General features: G+C 31.7%; 1 protein-coding gene across 1 annotated transcript in view; it reads left to right on the top strand.

Annotated features, from left to right (window-relative positions):
* The window catches only part of LOC111714019 (adenylate cyclase type 6), a 66,131-nt gene that overhangs the window by 25,346 nt on the left and 18,848 nt on the right, over positions 1-21,937 (top strand). The window contains exons 10-19 of the mRNA XM_023489017.1: positions 940-980; positions 3,524-3,616; positions 5,742-5,888; positions 9,699-9,857; positions 11,204-11,297; positions 12,368-12,430; positions 13,450-13,556; positions 18,196-18,352; positions 20,021-20,125; positions 20,282-20,298. Coding sequence (XP_023344785.1) covers positions 940-980; positions 3,524-3,616; positions 5,742-5,888; positions 9,699-9,857; positions 11,204-11,297; positions 12,368-12,430; positions 13,450-13,556; positions 18,196-18,352; positions 20,021-20,125; positions 20,282-20,298 — 983 coding nt within the window. The remainder of the gene's footprint in view (positions 1-939; positions 981-3,523; positions 3,617-5,741; positions 5,889-9,698; positions 9,858-11,203; positions 11,298-12,367; positions 12,431-13,449; positions 13,557-18,195; positions 18,353-20,020; positions 20,126-20,281; positions 20,299-21,937) is intronic.

The raw sequence follows: 21,937 nt of genomic DNA, 5'->3' as shown, positions 1-21,937 counted from the left end.
ACTTCACTCTGTACAGTGTAATACTCTCTGTACAGTGTACTGAACTCTGTACAGTGTACTGAACTCTGTACAGTGTACTACACTCTGTAAAGTGTACAGCACCCTGTACAGTGTACAAGACTCTGTACAGTGTTCTAAACGCTGTACAGCGTTCTGCACTCTTTAAACTCTGTAAAATAAAATGGACTTTCTACAGTGTACTAGACTCTGTACCATGTACTACACGCTGTACAGTATACTGCACTCTGTAAAATAAAATGGACGTTCTACAGTGTACAAGACTCTGTACAATGACTACACGCTTTACAGTGTAATGCACTCTGTAAAATAAAATGGATTTTCTACAGTGTACTAGACTTTGTACTATGTACTACACACTGTACAGTGTACTGCACTCTGTTAAAGTCGACCCATGAATCTTGAGAATTAATCCAACTGTTCTCCTAGTATAGTCTAAATCCATATGTACTCTGTACAATGTACTGATGCACAAAATTGATCCTGAAATTTTAAAGAGAATCGTTGAACGAAACTCTCGAGTTTCCTTTTTTGGGTCAAAACATTTGGTAGATTTTGATTTAAGAGATTTGAAAAAATGGAGAATACGAAGAAACTAACTAAAATAATATTTCATAACAAAAATATTGATATACAAAAAACTGCCAAACCCTATTCGTGAAACCCGGGTTCCAATACTGGTTTTCACAACGATACCCTGTCTTAAGTTTTGGGCTCAGTTGTACATAATTTTCAAAGATTTTAGATTTTACATGCCTGGATTAAATATTAAAAGGTTGACAAGAAAATTGCTGGGTTGACAAAACCTCTCAGTTTCACCACGTCAGAGAACAAAAGGGTTTAAATTCATAAATGTTATTACCGGTGTAGTTTAATTTTCTTAATTTTCTAGAAACATCTTTCTAATAAATATCTCTCTAGGAACGGTTACTTCTCTCCGTCCTAACTCTAACTAGAGATTAAGTAACTATCTAATAAATATCTCTCTAGGAAAGGTTACTTCTCTCCGTCCTAACTCTAAATAAAGAAAGTAAATATCTAATAAATATCTCTCTAGGAACGGTTACTTCTCTCCGTCCTAACTCTAACTAGAGATCAAGTAACTATCTAATAAATATCTCTCTAGGAACAGTTACTTTTCTCCGTCCTCACTCTAGCTAGAGATTAAGTAACTATCTTATAAAATTCTCTCCGTCCTAACTCTAACTAGAGAAATTAACTAACTAATAAATATCTCTCTAGGAAAGTTTACTTCTCTCCGTCCTAACTCTAACTAGAGAAAGTAACTATCAAATAAATATCTCTCCGTCCTAACTCTAACTAGAGAAAGTAACTATCTAATAAATATCTCTCTAGGAAATATCTCTCCGTCCTAACTCTAAATAAAGAAAGTAAATATCTAATAAATATCTCTCTAGGAAAGGTTACTTCTCTCCGTCCTAACTCTAAATAAAGAAAGTAACTATCTAATAAATATCTTCCTAGGAAAGGTTACTTCTCTCCGTCCTAACTCTAACTAGAGAAAGTAACCATCTAATAAATATATCTCTAGGAACGGTTACTTCTCTCCGTCTTAAATCTAAATTAAGAAAGTAACTATCTAATAAATATATCTCTAGGAACGTTTACTTCTCTCCGTCCTAACTCTAACTAGAGAAAGTAACTATCTAATAAATATCTCTCTAGGAAATATATCCAATAAAGAAAGTAACTATCTAATAAATATTTCTCTAGGAAATATCTCTCCGTCCTAACTTTTTTGTTGAAATTATATTTTTATCAAATCAATATATATTGGATCTTATCAAATTCTATTCTTGGATAGATTGGTCAGGGTCCAGGGATTAAGGATAATATTCATACTAATTTTAATCCTCTATATTTCCTCCTTCTCTTACAGTTCTTCTCTTATTGTTCGCTACACATAAGAGTTTAAACCAATAATTATTAATTAATAATGTTAAATTATTAATTGTTATATTGCACGGTCGTGTTGACTTTTAAGTTATTAAGGAATGTAAAACAAACTTCCATAAAATATATGTACTGCAGTTTCCGGGAGGAATGTAAAAAAAGCTTATCCTGGGAAGCACTGCACTGGGCCAAGCGCTACGGCTAGGATAGGCTAGGGGTCTGAGTGTTACGGCTAGGACAGGCTAGGGGACCGAGCGCCACGGCTAGGACAGGCTAGGGGACCGAGCGCTACGGCTAGGACAGGCTAGGGGACCGAGCACCGCGGCTAGGACAGGCTAGGGGGCCGCGTGCGGCGGCTACAATTAGTTCATGTCATTTTCCTTTGTTAAATTGTTACTTTACTGTAGAAAAAAATTGTTAATAAAACGTTTAACTTCACTTTTTTACATTTTTCAAATGAAAATACGATTTAATTTATATTCTTTTGAATATGAGGATACCCTTGATCTATTCTGCAGTATATTAATGCTCCATTGATCTTCTCCAAACTGTATTCATATATCTAGGACTGGGCTAACTTCAGTTAACCAACAAAAAAAAGTGTCAAGTCCGATTCACAACGTTTTCCTTAAAAGCTTTGCCTAGTTAGGTCTTTATTAGATATCCGTGTTTTTTTATTTGAAAACTGATTATTTTCATTTAATGGTTTTTATATGCGCATTTCTTGGCTACTATGAAGTTATCTTCCATATTGTTGACTGTGAATCGGATGTGCCCCTCATGAGATGAAAGGTCCCCGCGATAAAGTCCCATTAAGATAAATACCTATTATTAGATGGTAGAAGAACTGGAAAAATTCATTTTAAACCCAACGGTAAATTCTGGTAAGAATCGTTGAAAGTTAGATTAGGCTGTTTGAGGCAGTGGGGTATACAAAAATTTCTCCAAGGGGGGGTGTTAAAAAATCCAGGAGGCCTCAGCACCCGTGTGGGCCTGAATGAATCACCACTGGAAACCAGATGTTTTTAATCAAGGGGTTTTTTTACTTTTGTTACATTTTCTCTAAACATGTTATTCTTGTAATCATGTTTTTTCTAAACTTTTCCTAAGCTTTTGTTTACAATGTCTAACATTGAAAATAAGTTGCAAAAAAATATCCTAAAGGGCAGAAATAAAATCCTCTTTGGGATAAATGTTTATTCTTGAACTTTCCAAGATATTTTATTGTTTAAAATCATAATTCACGAAATGTAGAGGGGGGGGGGGAAAAAAGGTTACGCACTGCGATCCATACAATTAGAAATTCCATATTAAAGGGAGTGTTCGCGAAAAAAAGAAAGGGGCTTTAGACTTACGACGAAAAAAAAGCGCTTTTGATCGCTACTAATCTTACTTTTATATGTTGCGTCTATCAGGAGAAAATTGTTAAAACGACTCATGCTGAAGAACGTAGTGTCCATACATTCAACTCGGATTGTAAAAAATCAATTTAATTCCAAGCAAATCATTCATTTTTTACAACCAATAATCATCGATATTTTTTCGACGCATTCCTATATAGTTAATATTTCAAAATTCAATGTTTATTTAGTATACTGTTTGCTGATATTTGCGGATTTACTGTATTGTCAGCTCAATGTACTGCAGAGGAACTTATCAGACTTCTTAACGAACTGTTTGCCAGGTATTCAGTACATGATTAACTGTACACTACAGGTATACAGTACATGATTAACTGTACACTACAGGTATACAGTACATGATTAACTGTACAATACAGGTTTACACTTCATGATCAACTTTACAGTGCAAGTATAGAATACATGATTAGCTGTACAATGCAGGTATTCAGTACAGAGTTAACAGGTATACAGGTATACAATATATGTTTAACTATACAATACAGTTTACAGTACATAATTAACTTTACAGTGCAGGTATACAGTACACGACTAGCTGTACATGACAAGCTGCACAATGCAGATATACAGAACATGATTAGCTGTACAATACAGGTATACAGTACACAATTAGCTATACAATGCAGATATATGGTACATGATTAACTGTACAATACAGGTATACAGTACATGATTAACTGTACAATGCAGTTATACAGTACATGATAATGCAGGTATACAGTAAATAGTTAAATCTACAATATGCAGGTATACAGTACATGATTATCTGTACAATGCAGGTATACAGTACATGAATATGCAGGTATGCAGTATATGATTAACTGTACAATACAGGTATACAGTACATGATTATCTGTACAATAAGGTGTTTCAGAGATGAAATGAATAGGGATAATAGCTGAACTATATCCTTTTTTGTCTAACAAACCAAACACTTTCTCTCCTCTTTTATTTATATCTCATCAAAACTTGATGGGCTAACATATATTAAGGCAACTCGAATCCGTTGAAATTAAAAAAAAATTAAAAATAAATGAATAAGGTCCAAAAAATCTTTCAAAATGCTCGTTTTTTAGAAAAGTACATTTTTTTGCGGTTTTTGACATTTTTAAAAAATTTCAAAGGATTTTATTTTTCTGGAGAATTACAAAGAAAATGATATAAATGACATGATCAATTCAGGAAAAAAAATATTTTGGAGTTGAGTAGCTGTCATTTTCAAACTTTAGCAGCGATTATATCCTAGAGTTTTAGGGATATTGAGCTAAAAATTTGTATTAGTTCTCATGGAGCACATTGGAATGGAAAAAGCTACTGGGCGCTTCTATTTTCTAAAGTTGGTTATCCGTGGAGTCCGGACACCCTACTGTACAGTGTACAATGTGTTACCTGGAACAGGACTGTTCCAGAATATCCTATTTATATTCCTAGTGCAGCCTTGTTTACCAGTTTTATTTCTTGTTCTTTGTCACACCAATCAAATAAAACTGAATCAGTTTTATTTATTCCATTTCTGTAGTCCTATAAACTATCTGATATTTTACATGGTTTATGTTATAGTTCTTTTTAAGAAATTAAATTTTCTAAGCAAGTAAACCAAAAATAATTTTCTCCTAAACAATATCCGACTTGCAACTTTTATATTACTCTAAACTTCCAAATATGGTCCTATCCAAAATAGGTGTGTCATCTATCATCTTTTTTTTCTGCTATTCATATGTATGTATGTCTGAATGAATATACATGAAGGGAACCTGAGGCTTACAAGAATATCATTATATTTAACAAGATTACATCAAATAGGAATCCCGGACATGAGGTCCTATACAGGGGAAATGTTCTCTCTAACTTAGTTTGGACTTCGTTCATTGCTTTACACTTTTGGATATTCTTTTAAAATACTCAATCGAGAGCTATAATTCAATTTAATACCACACTATGCACAGTACAGGGTGTCCTAGTAAATTCATGGGAAATCAGAAAACAGAGTTTTTCTAAGTTGTAAAAAGCATTTTCAATTTCAATCAAAATTGGGAAAACCAATGAGGTTAGTGTATTAAACACTACATGTATGTTAGTTCTTTACTAATGTTTGGGCCTAAAACTACATCGTAATGCAAGAATGATAATCTAACTCTAGTTTAGATTATTAGGTCAGAATCTCCTTCTGTTATTGTTTAATAAACAGATGTAAGTGTACACCTAAATAGGCGGGCAGGCAGACAACTATCGACTCCCCTAGGGCAAACTAGTTCCGTTTGAGATACATTCTCCACCACTTCATAAATACTATACATAATGCATATGCATAGCTGAAAGGAACTTGATAATATTCCATGCTTTGACATTTTCTAAGGTAACAATGCTTTGATTGATTGATTGATTAAGGTTTGACAAGCTGGCGAATGAGCATCACTGTTTGAGAATAAAACTGCTGGGAGACTGCTACTATTGCGTATGCGGAATACCGGATCCTCGTCCTGATCATGCGCACTGCTGCGTAGAACTTGGAGTCGATATGATTGACGCTATTGCGTAAGTATTTTTGATAATTGTTTACTATTAGTTACTTCCCCTCAACCTTTTTAAATCTTCAATTATTCACCATTCAAAAAGTGCGTAACTTTTTATCATCTCTTTCTTTGACTGCATTTTATTTGGCAATTACTAAATATATACTAATATCATTCCTTCTGGTTCTTAAAATTGAAATTTTACAAATAAAAATAGAATTAGTAAATTCTCAAATTTCCTCACGACAGAACAAGTCATCAGGTCAAGTTATAGAACTTGTTTCATGCACTAAACTATATACTGAGCTATATATACAGGGTTACCCACAAAAGATAAAACTGCAGAGAGCGACGACTGTACAGAATGTATTAAGTTTTATTTCTTACATTTATGGTTGCTTCCCTTATACTGTCCCTTCTCCAAATCTTTAAAAATAATTTTAGAAGACCAAAATTAACCTTTTATAGGTCGGCATCAAAATATAATTCTTTTTGGGTAACCCTGCATAGTATAGATAGCATGAGAGTTTTTCTTATTTTTAAATAAAATTGATCACGCATCGATATTATTCACAGCAATCTATAAGGTCATTTAAATCATTCATAAACTAAGTAGATTGGACTGGCTTTGAAGTGTTGACATGATTTGGTCTTCATTGTCTTACATTTATGTTTATATCTCTAGTTTAGAGGACTGAAAGATTTTCGCATCAGAATCTACATATTAGAGATTAAAATCTATTGTAATCTAGATGTAAACAGAGTGTTTTAAATCGTCTTTGCTCCACGCGGCAATATTTTGTAGACTCAATTTTAGTAGTATGCTCAGTTAAAACATTTGAAATACGCAAAAGTTTTGAGATTTCAATTTAATTTATAACATCAAACAAAGAAGGAGGGCCGGGCCACATTTTGGAAAGCTCATTTGATCAATTTTTTGTTTTTTATCAATTTCCGGAAATCAAAGATAATTATTAAGTCGTCTCTTAATTCCCATGTTTATTGGAACACCCTGCTGAATATTTTATTTTTAGATTTATCCCAAAAATTAATTCTGTCTTGAATCGGATCAAAGACTGGAAGCACTCTATCTATTAAGTCGATAAATTTCATATTTTGGAAAAAGTTTAATTTTCTAAATTTTAAATTCCTTTGAATCTGGGGGAAGACAATTTTCCTCATTAGTTTTGTCCGCTGATGCATTATTCAGAGTTCAATTTCATATGAACGGACAAGTTTATAAGAAAGTGTCACTTTAAGATTTCATAATTTATCAGAAATTATCAAATCTCATATTTAGAAAAAATAATATGTTTAGTTAACAAAAAAAAAATTATTAGAACAACAGATCATATATTTGTAAAAGTTTCTGAAATACAAGAAAAGAACTAGCCGACGTGAATTCAATAATAATACAAAATTAGAACAACAGATCATATATTTGTAAAGGTTTCTGAAACACAAGAAAAGAACTAGCCTACGTGAATTCAATAAAGAACTAGCCGACGTGAATTCAATAATATTACAAAATAAAGCACACAAACTATATTTCACATGAACTAAACAAACTATATTTCACATGAACTAAACAAACTATATTTCACATGAACTAAACAAACTATATTTCACATGAACTAAACAAATACTAACAATTGAGTAACGGGTAGATAGAGTAGAGATAAAACCCTTCAGGAAATTTCAGTATTCAGATACAGCCATCTCCTAGAACCTTGGCATTAATACTGACTCCTACTAGGGGTACCAAAATGGTGGATACATATTTTTCAAATCCCCCCAAGCTAACAAATAACTTAGGGGTGGGTTTAGCTCCGCACCCAACACGAAACGTTCTATTTACACAATTAAATAATTTATATGTTGAAGGATTCGATGATTACGTAATAACTGAAATGATAAATATGTTATGTAGTGAGTAAAAATCAATGTTTTCTATTTGTGCATAATTTTGAATATTTTGTTTCTCTTTTCTTTTGGAAACCTGTATTTTCAAAAAAAATTTATTTAAACAAATTTTAACTACACCATTTATTTATGTATTTATATCTTTGTGTGTGAATAAATCTTTATAATATAATAAAAATATACAATTTGCAAGGAATTGATTCCTTGCTTGGTTTCCAGTATCAATTGTTACCTGTAATTGTAATTATCACAAAATACTATATTAAATAAAAATATTATATAACAAAAAAAATAAAAGAGCAGAAAAATCGGATAGCAAAAATAAGAAAATTTAATTTAATTAAATCAAGGAAATCTAAGAAAATAAAAAAATTATTATTCAAAAGTAAAGATATCTAGATAAACTTTAGATAAAAACGAATCTACGTAAAATTAAATCAAATCTGGGTTACAGTAATTAGTACTAAAAACATCAGCTGTCAAATCCTCGATTAGTCTCATTTTAGACAGCATTCAGCAGCCTCTTAATTTTAAGATTCATCAAGTTTTTGTCTTATCTCCTTATTTGTTCAGATTCATTCCCAGCCTATAATATAGGAATTTATTAATTTTTTTCGAAGATTATTCGAAAAAAATAATTTTTAAAAGCTTTAGATAGATGATTAAGATTTGGATGGTTAAGAATCTTAAATATTTTAATTTTTATGATCAGCATATTGTTACGAACAGTAAAAAAACTCCTCAAATTAAATATATTAATATTTAAAAAAGAATATAATCAACATAAAATTCTTATGCATTACGCTCAACATTTTTTTACAATGTTTATTAAGGAAGTTATTAATGAGGAAAATTAAACCCTGTCTTGAAATTGTTGTTCCATTTATCTCCCATCATCAATAGAATGTGACACAATAACAATTTGTTCCCCCAGGATTAGATATAAAACAGTTTTCTATCTCCAGGGTTAGATATATAAAGTTCATAGATCCACAACACCTTATATTAATGTACAATTTTCCCACGCCCCCTCCCCCGCCCACACACCTAACAAAATAAACAGGAAAATTAAATTAAATATTCAAAGTTTTTTTGTCTGATTTTTTCTTTGGTTAATTTTTAACTTTAAGGGCATGACATAAGAACTGATTACTCGACTTAAACTCTAATTTTCTGATCCCAATATTCTTCCAATACTATGATGTACACCATTGATATTTCAAACTATGACTTTTTGCTACAGTAAAGTACGTAACATAAATATTAAAGGTTTCAAAGATATAATTTGAGAAAATTAGGCTTGTGGCGCGTATTCAGTGTCTCTGCTTTCTTGTTTCATGTTTACCCCTTTGTAAACAACGATGATACAGTACTAACCACAAAGGACGAGACATTAATGAAGACTTGAAACTCTTTATTTTTGAGGGTCTGAGGGTTAAACTTGGTTCTTAAGTATAGTATTTAATAAGTATTTGGGAGAGCAAGCAAAAGCAGTTTAAATCTATTGGAAACCATCAATACATGAAATAAAATAACTAAATTCTATACAGTCGTCTCTCTGAAGTCTCATTCTTTGTGAGTAACCCTTTAAAACTATTGTTTTATTAAGACTGGTTCGTGAGTAACCTTTTTAAACTATTGTTTATATTTAGACTGGTTCGTGAGTAACCTTTTTAAAATATTGTTTATATTTAGACTGGTTCGTGAGTAACCTTTTTAAACTATTGTTTATATTTAGACTGTTTCGTGAGTAACCTTTTAAAACTATTTTTTTTATTTAGACTAGTTCGTGAGTAACTCTTTGAAACTATTGTTTGTATTTAAACTGGTTCGTGAGTAACTCTTTAAAACTTTTGTTTATATTTAGACTGTTAATGAGTAACTCTTTAAAACTTTTGTATATATTTAGACTGGTTCGTGAGGTGACTGGTGTGAATGTAAACATGAGGGTTGGAATACATACAGGACGTGTACACTGCGGTGTCCTAGGATTACGAAAATGGCAGTTTGATGTTTGGTCCAACGATGTAACTCTAGCAAACTATATGGAGAGTGCTGGGATTCCAGGGTAAGAGTTGTCTCTGGGACTGTACCCGCTCAACTGACCTATTAAAGAAATTGACCTACGTGTTTTCCGACCTAAATGGTGTTTGATTTGATCTGATTTAGTTTATGTTAGGTGAAATAATGAAGGTGGTGGTGGATGGGGGTTAATTTATTAACATACTTGTAATTGGGAGTAAATTTAAATCCGTAAAAAAGCGCGGGGAATTAAAAATACTCAATATTTTCTAAAAAACACTCAAAAATTATAAAGGCTGGTTTTCTCTAGGTCCGTTTCCATAGCATTGCAGCAGGGGCGTATACAGGAAAGGCCTTCATGTCCAGAAGTTGCAAAAAAAGGACAAAACTATTTATTAGACTTATTTACACATGAAATAAAACCAAATAGGGGTTTTTAGTGCCAAGGAATTCAAAAACGTAGACAAAATTTGTGTACATTTAACCTTTGCGCGTGTACGCGCAAAAAAAAATGCATAAATGTGTGCAAAATACATGTTGCATATCGTTTTATTTGTTTTAGGGGCAGAGGTTTTTAAAAATGCAAGAAAAATTTTTTCGTACACTTACCCAGTGCACGTGCAGGCTAAAAATACATGTTGTATATCAATGTATTTGTTTTTATGATTTATGATTTTATAATAATTTTAGAAAAATCAAACTAAAAATTTCGTTTCAACTCACATAAAAAGTAGATGATAAATGTTTTTTTTGGTTTTTTCTTTATCTATATAATAATGCTCTTCAACTAGTTAAATATAAAACTACATTCAGGATATAACTTGAATGAAGCTGCATTAATCATGATAGTCTCCCCCTATAGATACATATGGAGGGAAATTACCCCCCCTTTCAAATAGAATAAATCTCTGAGTAGTCCAAAATTTGAATATAATAATGACAAATTTTATTCCAATAATTTTATTTTAAATACTGAAATATGGTACCACTGTTACATATGCAGTACAAACTAAGCTATATAGATTCTTTTTAAACGTTAAATCAATATTATTTTCAAACAGCATTTATATTTTTTAATTATATAGTTTTCATATTTCATTTGGTTCTAAGGAGGATTCATATATACCTTGAACCTTGTTATAAAGATATATACCTAGGAGGATCCATATATACCTTGAACCTTGTTATAATGATATATACCTAGGAGGATCCATATATACCTTAAACCTTGTTATAAAGATATATACCTTGGAGGATCCATATATACCTTGAACCTTGTTATAATGATAGACACCTAGGAGGATCCATATATACCTTGAACCTTGTTATAATGATATATACCTAGGAGGATCCATATATACCTTGAACCTTGTTCTAATGATATATACCTAGGAGGATCCATATAACCCGTGAGACCTTGATGTACCTGAACGGAGATTACGAGGTTGAGGACGGAAACGGAGCGGAGAGACACGGATATCTCAAGGTTAGAACTATTATTATTCAATCTGAAAGTTAGTTTAAACATCTGTGTAAACTATGCATATATATATATGTATACATATATATATAGAGAAATAATTATCTTCTAAACGATAGAGATACCATTGAATATATATAAACAGAAAAACAGAGGCATGCAATGCGTAAACCTATGTGCATTGTGCATGCTACGCATTTGCCAATTACTCATTGAAAACTATTTAAGTTAGTTAGTTTGTAATATAAAACCAAAAGTTTAGATGGTGCGACACTCCAAAGTTGACCTAGTCTAAAAAACGTGGTATATAATGGTAAACATCTCAAACTAAAGTTTATTGCACTTACTGTTTTTAATCAGAACTCCTTTTATAGAAGAGATATCGAGAAGAACAAAAATGTTTTGAATTATGTTACCAAATAAACACTGGTGGAGCTACGAGGTTACAAAGTCGTACCACTGATTTCGCATATAACCTTCTCCTTCTATCTAACTTGCAGTGCAAAACGTACAACCTTACTAAAGTTTTAAATTGTATTTTTTTACGAAAAAGAAAAACTTTCAAATTATTAAAAGTATTTTCTTGTGAATTTTAAACTTTGTGAAAGTTTAAAAACTCGGTCAATTTTTCCTCAGATATCATGCTTTATATTATAAATATGCATAGGGTGTAAAGAAAGTATTGCATCAGACAGTTTTGGCTCTAACTTGGTAAACAAAAATTGCGATCTACAAATAATTGATGAATTATTTTTTTATCTGTCCTTACTAGGCCGGTTTTAATGTAAACAAACACATTCATAATTTTTAATCTCATAATAAAGAAATTGAGTCCTTGCCCCATACTCTAATTTCTATATCTTTGAAACCCAATATTGTAGACCTTGTATATTTTAAACTAAGAATTTTTATAGATCAAATAGTCTAAGTTTTAAAATATCGAATTAGAATTTATTTTATATTAACAGTCTGCTTCATGCATTTCCATTATATCAATGTTTTATTAAATTATTTTGAATATATATGTATAGATATATATATTTGTTTTTGTTATTAATATTGATGTTTTTATTCAGGAGCACAATATAAAAACCTACCTAATTGTACCCCCAGACCAGTTCACAAACCCGGCTAAACAGGTGAATATATAGTCACAGATAAACCCTGATATCTGAACCCTGTATATACAGGTAAACCTTGATATCTGAACCCTGTATGTACAGCTAAACCCTGATATCTGAATCATATAGTTAAACTCTTATATCTGAACCCTGTATATACAGATAAACCCTGATATTTGAACCCGTTATACAGTTAAAGCCAGATATCTGAACCCTATACATTTAAACCCTGATCTGACCCCTGCATATACAGTTAACCCCTAATATCTGAACCCTGTATACAGTTAATCCCTGATATCTGAACCCTGTATATACGGTTAAATCCTGATATCAGAATCCATGTATACATTTAAACCCTGACATCTGAACCCTGTATGTATATACAGCTAGACCCCGATATCTGAACCCTATGTATACAGTTTAACCCTGATATCTGAACCCTGTATATAGATAAACCTTGCAATCTGAACCATGTATACAGTTAAACCCTGATATTTGAACCCTGTTTATACGATTAAACCCTGATCTGAACCCTGTATATACAGTTACACCCTGATCTGAACCCTGTATATACAGTTAAACTCTGATCTGAATCCTGTATATAAAGTTAAACCCTGATATCTTAACCCTGTATATACAGTTAAACCCTGATATCAGAACCATATTTATACAGCTAAACCCTGATATCTGAACCCTGTATATAGTTAAACCCTGATATCTAAACCCTCTAAACACAGTTAAACCCTGAAATCCGATCCCTGTACATACAGTTAAACCTGATATCTGAACCCTGTAAACACAGTTAAACCCTGATATCCGATCTGTAAAAACAGTTACATCCTGATTTCTGAACCCTGTATACAGTTAAACCCTGATATCTGAACCCTTTATATTCAGCTAAACACTGATATATGAACACTGTACACAGTTAAACTCTGATATCTGAATCCTGTATATACAGCTAAACCCTAATATCTGAACCCTGTATATACAGCTAAACCCTGATATATCTGAACCCTGATCTCTACTCTGTCAAGAAGCATGTGATTGTGAGGAATGGAAAAGTTATCCTTGGTACAGAGATCAGTAAGGAGCTACGGATGATGGGACATGGAGAACACGCTCAAACCGGGATTAAAACCAAGTAAGTTAGAGTTATGATTAGGAACATGTAAAGGAATTGATTACTTGCCCCATTTACTAACGGCCTAATCTTTATATCTTTGTAACTTTATGGTGTAGACAATTGAAATTTTGTAATCTATAAATTCTGGTGGATCAAATAGTCAATTTTAGAAATATAAAAGTTTTCAAAGATTTAGAGACATCCCGGACTAACCAGGGTGAGATAAATTCTGTTTCTTCTATTTAGATTCTGTCTTGTGTTGATCTATAATTCAACAACCTTTCAACTTACAGATTTGTCTTTTTAAACTTTTTCGTTAAAAACGCAAATTCCGGCAAAAAAAAGTTTAAAAGAGAAAAAGCGAAAAAATTATGTTTCATGTGTCAAAATCCACATGGATGTGTGTGGCGATAAAACAGTTTATTTACATTTGAATTAAAATATGCTTTAGAAGTTTGAAAACTAATAGAATTAATATATACTAAATATTTATATATATATATATCTGTTGATTTATTAATTGGTTTATCTAATCAGAGGTTACAACTTTTTTTTGGAATATCGTTAATTAGAGCTGAAAACTTTAGAATGTGATATCCTTAATCCCGATCTTTTAATTAATCTGGAGATTAAATTCATGGGGTAAACAAGCAATATTTAATCTGGAGATAAAGAAAAAGAGTGGATTAAGCATTAATCCCGATATCCATCATTCTAAAGTTTCCAGCTCTGATCCCACAATTAAAATTTCCCCTGCAGGGTGTGACCACCACGGATATCGAAGAGGGATTATTACTATCCGGTATTTTAAATATTTATTCAAATTGTATTTTTTAAAACAAATGTTACTTCTTTGATTATTTATAAACTATGGTGTACTGGAAAAAAGTTTTGTTTTTATATTTTATTCTGAATTTAGTAGTTGCTGCAGTCCATATAACTGTAATCAAATATTTTGTTTGAAAATTAAGTTTTTAAATAAACTTATCTTCGCCCACTGATTTTTCCATCTGTGGTATTAAATGATGAAGAATGAAAACTTTTAATAGTACAAAAAACTTTTTAAAATAGTACTTGTATTGGATATCTATATTGTAACGTACAGAATATATACTTTTAAATATATTTGTTATGAAGATATATATTTATGTATTCATCTTATTCTATATGAATAATTTAACACAAATATATGAATATAAAATTAGTGAGAAATATTTGTATTCACAGAATAAGTATCTCTAATTAAAGAATAAAGAAACTTAATTACGAAGAAATATGAATTATTTAAACTATAATTTCCCAATTACTTTTTTCTTATGAACATTTTTGTTTTCTTGAACTTTTATATGAGAGCTTTTATTTTGTAGGACACCTTAACATGATTGATTTTATTAGACTCACGTTCTTCTATATATAAAGTCTGTCTGTTTGTTTGTTTGTATCCAATAAACGTCAAAACGGCTGAACCGATTGGGCCCAAATTTTTTGTGGGACATCACGTGACCACAGGGAAGGTTTATGAATGATAGAAATTAAAAAAATGTGTTGTAGGTTTTTAATTTTGTAAAAAAAAAAGTTAAATTCTTGAAAATCCGCTAATTTTTTTTTAAAAATCCGCAAAATTTTTTCTTCTTTGTTTTAAAATGTAAACAAAAAGAACGTGTTCACAATTTAAATAGAAGATGGGAGCGAAGCGCCCTAAAAGCCTAGTATAATATAAATGGTGTACTGTATATATATATATATTGTATTGATAGATTCTTCATTCTAGATACAAGACTTTAAGGCGCTTCTCAATTCTTTTTTTGGAATTAATTTTAACTGCGAGCATTTTTTCTTTGTACAATGAAAAAATTAAAACATTGAACTTTTTAAAAGTTTTCCTGTTTATATTGGTGAATTTTCAAAATTCAGATAATGCAAAATAAATTTTAAGGGCCACTAACTTTCCCCTAGCCGAAAGCTGAACTCAATTGTCACAACCTGAAATTTTTTAATCACATATCTTTGCAACTCAATGATGGTGTAAACGTTTGAAATCATGAACTAGCTTGGACTTATTGGTATAGCTGAATTCATAATCTGAAATAATTAATTTAAAGTCATCAAAGAAGACGAATTAGGATTTCAATTTTGATTTCTAAAAAACTTTTAAACATCATGGAAACACATAATCATGGAAACAAAGTATGGAAAAATAAAGCCATCCAATAACAGCTTTTCTTTGCTTACTTGTATGATTGTGATTCGGAAAAAGCTTATTAACATAAAAAACTTTATTTAAAAAGTCGTCTTCATTGTTTTGATACCACTGTACCGTAGGTCTACAACAAAAGGTCAGTTTGGAAAGATAAAACGATTATCAATTTAGCGTTTGCGACACGTGTTGTTGAGTCGTAATGACAAACGACCAAAAATGTTTTAAATTTAAAAGCACCCCTAACCCTAAACGAAATAAAAAGCTACCTTGCAATTCTGGAGATACTCAGGGTTTTGTACTCTTGTGAATGCACACAAATCAAACTCGCATTATCCGCTCTGCGAAAGTGCACAATTCTGGAGTCGAAACTGCACAAAAATATACCAATAATTGAACAGTTTAGACACTTTATGCACTGAAAACAATAAAATTATTATATTATAGAGGACGTGAGTCAGACTCCAAATAACAACACATAAATAACTTCCAGTATATAGCGCAACTTAAATACTTGCATAAATGTTTCCAGCATTTGCGCCCACAATTCCGCGTCTTTTAAACTAGCAAAAATCTGACCAATATCAATCAATCATACCTTAGCTGGGGTAAATACAAATGATTTACCAACATAGGGTCAAACAACCTAGGGTCAAATGTCATATGGTCAACTGACAAACGGTCAAAAATGCGAAGAACGGGCAAAATTTCATCTAGACTTTTTTTGGTTAACTTGAACTATTTTTATGTTCATTAGAACTAGTAGCCACAGCGTTCGGTCCCTTAGCCTGTCCAAGCCGCAGCACTTGGCCCAGAAATTGACCTAACCTGATTAAACTCTGAAATAATACATATTTTCATGGTATGTTTAATGTTCATTTGAACTACCAGCTGCAGCACTCCGCCCCCTAGCCTTCCCTAGCGGCAGCGCTCGGCCCAGAATATTCAGAACCTAACCTAACCCTGAAATAATACATAAAATATGTTTTTCCATTTTGATCCTTTGTTGTTTCACCCTTTGTCGCGTTTTTGACCGTTTTTTGTTTGACCCAATGTCGTTTTACCCTAGTTCGTTTTACCCAATTTTGTTTTACCCTAGGTTTGAACCATAGAGAATAGAATATATAGAGAGGAATTAACAAGAAAAAAGTATAAAACGGCCATTTTGTTGTACTGTTTCCATACTGCAGGTGTACTTCACATATTTGTGCTATATAACCTGTTGGGCCCTGGAATATCATTTTATAGAAAATCTAGAACTATTGTTAAAAGAAAACCAAATTATGAAATAAGCTGGTTATTGACCAATGATCATTTCACATAGACTCTATGCCTTCCACTTTACAGACGATGATTTTCCGTTATAACTATAAATCAAATGATGTTTTTATTCACCTAATTCATTATAAAGTTTATTTAACAGTTTAAAAAATTCGAAATTGAAATGGATAGTCTAGGGAACATACTGTATTAATATACTCTACTGCATATAATTTGTGAACATTTACATGATTTGTACACTTTGAACTCCCTTTCAGGCTGAAAGGGACTGAAAAAATTCATACCGAGAGATTCTTTTAATTCCTCTCTATATATTCTATTCTATTCTCTATGGATATATGTTTCACTTTACACATACCTGCAACTCGAATACGCCCCCGTCTGGTGACGTAAACCAATAGGAATTCAACACTTGTATTTGAGCCCTGAAACTTTGCTCATAGCGAAATAAAATAAAAGGTTGGATCCTGGGATAGCCTGCTATTACTCAACACGTGTTCAGTTCCTTTTAGGCGTTTATTGTATGAAAAAAAGAGATACAAATTGAATAAATATTTCTCTCCATCACTGTTGTGCCAATAGCCATAATATTTACAAGTCCTCGAGGAGTAAAACTTTTCCTTATTTGTTAATTAGAGAGAAAAGAAAATAACTTACTCAGCTGGATACTTTTAGTTTAGATAACGCTAAGCTCCTTAAACAAAGACTATTGAATGAATCCATGAGCTTTGGATTAGATTAGAAATAAAGCATAATGAATCAATCTTTTGATTGGTTGTTCGTCGCATATTTTTCAATCCTGACTTCTCATTGGAAATTCGCAGGCCTATCATTGGCAAAATCCCCAAACTCCCCCCCCCTTCCATCTTTTTGAACGAAGGGAATCGTAAGCGCCGATTTTCATTGTCTCTATCACGGGTAATGACAAAGCATCCTAAAATGTAATTGATGAATGGTGAATGATGAATGGTGAATGATGAATAATGAATAATGAATGATAAATAATTAATAATGAATGATGAATAATGAATGATGAATGATGAATGATAAATGATGAATGATAAATGATGAATGATGAATTATGAATGATGAATGATGAATGATGAATGATGAATGATGAATGATGAATGATGAATGATAAATAATAAATGATCTGAATGATGAATATCTCTACTCCAGGTTGGGTATAGGACCGAGTAAGGAAGAGGAAGAAAGGAATACTGAAGAGGAAGTGAATGATTACCTAGCTCGAGCTATTGATGCAAGAAGTATTGATAGGTTGCGCTCAGAACACTGCACCAGGTTCTTTCTATCTTTCAGAGATAAAGAAATAGAGGTAAATGGTTTTCTTTTAAGATAATTGCTGAATCACCCTGTAAAATAAATTAAGCTCAAACAAGTACTTTTTTATTATTTAAACAGAGTGTTCGCGAAAAATGAAAGGGGGTATAAGCTTATGTCGAAAGATTGTCGAAGGCTATTGCTACTAATCTTGCTTCTATCTGTTGCGTCTGTAAGGAGAAAATTGTTAAAAACGGCTCATACCGAAGAACGTAGCTTCCATACAAATTCAGAAAGTTGCAACATTCAACTCGGATCGTTAAAAAATCCATTTAAATCCAAACAAATCATTCAGATATTACAACTTATAGTCATTGATAATTTTCAACGAATTTGTAATATAGTTGATATTTCTTTATATTTTTTTACTTGATTCATATACGATGTACTTTGAACGAAGATTTTTTTGTCGCAAGGTGTCGTTGGAGTCTTTTCCACGTGGAACTCCAGAAGAATCAAAAGCAAAGGCACCTAGCGGCCAAATAAACGTTCTTTAAAGTATATTGTATATGAAGCAAGTAAAAATATTATGCAATATCAACTATATACGAATGTGTCGCAAAATTATCGATGATTATTGGTTGTCATATCTAAATGATTTGTTCGGAATTAAATTGATTTTTTTAAGCTCCGAGTCGAATGTTGCATCTTTCTGAATTTGTATGGACGCTATGTTCTTCGGTATGAGTCGTTTTTAACAATTTTCTCCTTATAGACGCAACAGATAGAAGCAAGATTATGGATTGCGACTCTGCTTAAAAATTCTAATTGGTTAAAAAATGAAGGCAGACTTGGTGAATTGCGCCATACAATACTTGGTTGTGTTCTTTTATTACAAAATTAGGGTTTTATATATCTATATATGTTTAGACTAGTCATCTCTGTTTGTTTNAACTTCGGGAATATTCTTAGCTTTGTTTAAAATTTATAAGTCGGGTTCAGTTTCTCGTCAAAGCTGGGTTCCCAAGCTAGCATACATAAATCTTGGAAACCCAGAGATGCATGGAGCTTCTCATGCAAAATTCCACCCAGACTAAGAACATTTCCGTGGTTCAGCCGAGTTCCTCAATAAAAATAAACAAACAGAGATCACTTCTTTATCTATATAGATAAAGCTAATATAAAAGATCTAATCTAATTTTGCTAAAGTTCGCTTTTTTAAATAAACCTCTTGAGTGTACTACTGCTATCATATTTTAAATAATTAGATTCTGGTTTATTTTTTAAAACAACTTAATGACCAAAAAAGCGGCTTTATATTAATCTAAAAAGATATAAACACTCCATTTAAAGGGACTGTAAGTGAAATTTCAAGTGACCTTCCATTCAAATATGGCAATGCCCAATTCACAACGGTACCTTTGAAACCTTAATCTGATCAAACTGTGGAAGATAACGTCGTTTTTCTGATTCGAAATTTAATTCTGATCTTTTCTCTTCTTGATTAAACAAAACTTTTACCGTTGTATATCGGGCAATGATATCTTCGATTGGATTGGATTAAATTACGCTTACAGTCCCTTTAACATCTTCTATTTTCTTCTTAATCTTCTTATTTTAGTATATTTTCTTAACGTTATTACAATATTATCATTATCGAGACCAGACATAAGCATAATATTAAATTTCCCTTCTGTATTTTCTTAATATCTAACTTGATTAGGAGAGGTATAGTAAACAGAGGGATAAGATGCTCGAATCCTACTTTATCTGCTCAATCATCATATATCTTAGTCTCTACGTAATCCAGATCATAGCTCTACCAACGTAAGTATATAATCATATATCTTAGTCTCTACGTAATCCAAATCATAGCTCTACCAACGTAAGTATATACTCATATACCTCAGTCTCTACGTAATCCAGATCATAGCTCTACCAACGTGATTATATAATCATTTATCTTAGTCTCTACGTAATCCAGATCATAGCTCTACCAACGTAAGTATATAATCATATACCTCAGTTATCCAGATCATACAGGGTGTCCCAATAAACATTGGAATTCAGTGACGAATGCTATATCGTCTTTTAAAATAATTCTTTGAGTATAATGATACCTAGAACCTACTAANTTACCCAGATCATACAGGGTGTCCCAATAAACATTGGAATTCAGTGACGAATGCTATATCGTCTTTTAAAATAATTCTTTGAGTATAATGATACCTAGAACCTACTAAGAAAGCTGTAATCCGGAAGATTTTCGTCTGCTATGTTTACAATTTGTTTGTTTATGCTTTGACTGCATACGGTTGTACAATAAAATTACAGTAAACAATCAGAGTAAACTTGTCCGTCTTCACTGTTCATCTTGGGGAGACATTATAGACACATCTTTACAGCCATTTACCGTTTTCATAAAATAAACTCTATCAGACATAATAATATTATGGCCTTTGAAATTAAGTATTACAATGATAATTCATATCGAATTCGTCACTGAATTCCCATGTTAATTGGGATACCCTGTAGCTCTTCCAACGTAAGTGTAAAATCATATTTACTGACAAAAAAAATGATAATAAATAAAAGCGATTTATTTTCTTTTCGTGTGCCATAAACCTAGATTCCTAGAATACACTTGAAATAAGAATATAGACATCACATGAACCCTTTTTTCATACGTTTTCTTATAGATAAGCATACTGTAAACTTGGGCTCCATAGTTGTTGCAAATATGCCATGCTATTCTAGATTCTAGATTCTAGACCCTAGATTCTAGATCCTAGATCCTAGATCCTAGATTCTAGATCCTAGATTCTAGACCCTAGATTCTAGATCCTAGATTCAAGATCCTAGATTCTAGATCCTAGATTCTAGATCCTAGATTACAAAATTTATTTCAAATTCTAGATTCTAAACTTGGAAGCGAAAATTTATTTCTAAACTTGGAATCGAAAATTTATTGCTAAACTCGAAACCTTTAAAGGAAAACATTTATTTGATATTCACTTGTATAGATTTTCCCACAGGGTGTCCCACGAAACATGACAGTTGGTGAATAGTTTTCTTCCATAATATGTCTAGTTGTGTGTTGCCAAAGAGAATAATAAAAAATGTTTTATGGCATCCATGTTATAGTAAAATTGATTTCTAAGTAAAATTGAGTCAAGTTTTTAAAACTAAATAAACTGCAAAAAGTCTATATTATCTAATACAGTATATGGAAGAACTTTTCACCTACTGTCATGTTTCGTGGGACACCCTGTATTTTAAATTTAATCTTTTTCCTTCTTTTTCTTTCAATTATTACTTTATCGGTTTTATTTCTTATTACATGTTTTAATGTAAATTAAAGATTTGTAATATTTGGGTTAAATCTTGAACATATGATTGATTGCAAAAACAGTTTAAAATATGTTTGAAATCTGAAGAAAAAAAAATCCGAAAAAAATTAATTTAGCTAAGTCAGAAGTTTAATGAAAGGTTTTAATTAAAAGGATATTGCACTTTTGTTTCGGTTTCATTGTTCTTATTCATTCTACTCTAGCTAGCATTGTTTATTCACTCTTATTCATTCTACTCTAGCTAGCATTGTTCATTCACTCTTATTCATTCTACTCTAGCTAGCATTGTT

The sequence above is a fragment of the Eurytemora carolleeae genome, unplaced genomic scaffold (assembly GCF_000591075.1).
Source record: "Eurytemora carolleeae unplaced genomic scaffold, Eaff_2.0 scaffold1047, whole genome shotgun sequence".
NCBI lineage: Eukaryota > Metazoa > Arthropoda > Copepoda > Calanoida > Temoridae > Eurytemora > Eurytemora carolleeae.
Note: the sequence above shows the minus strand (reverse complement) of the source record. Positions and strands in the feature narration are given on the sequence as shown.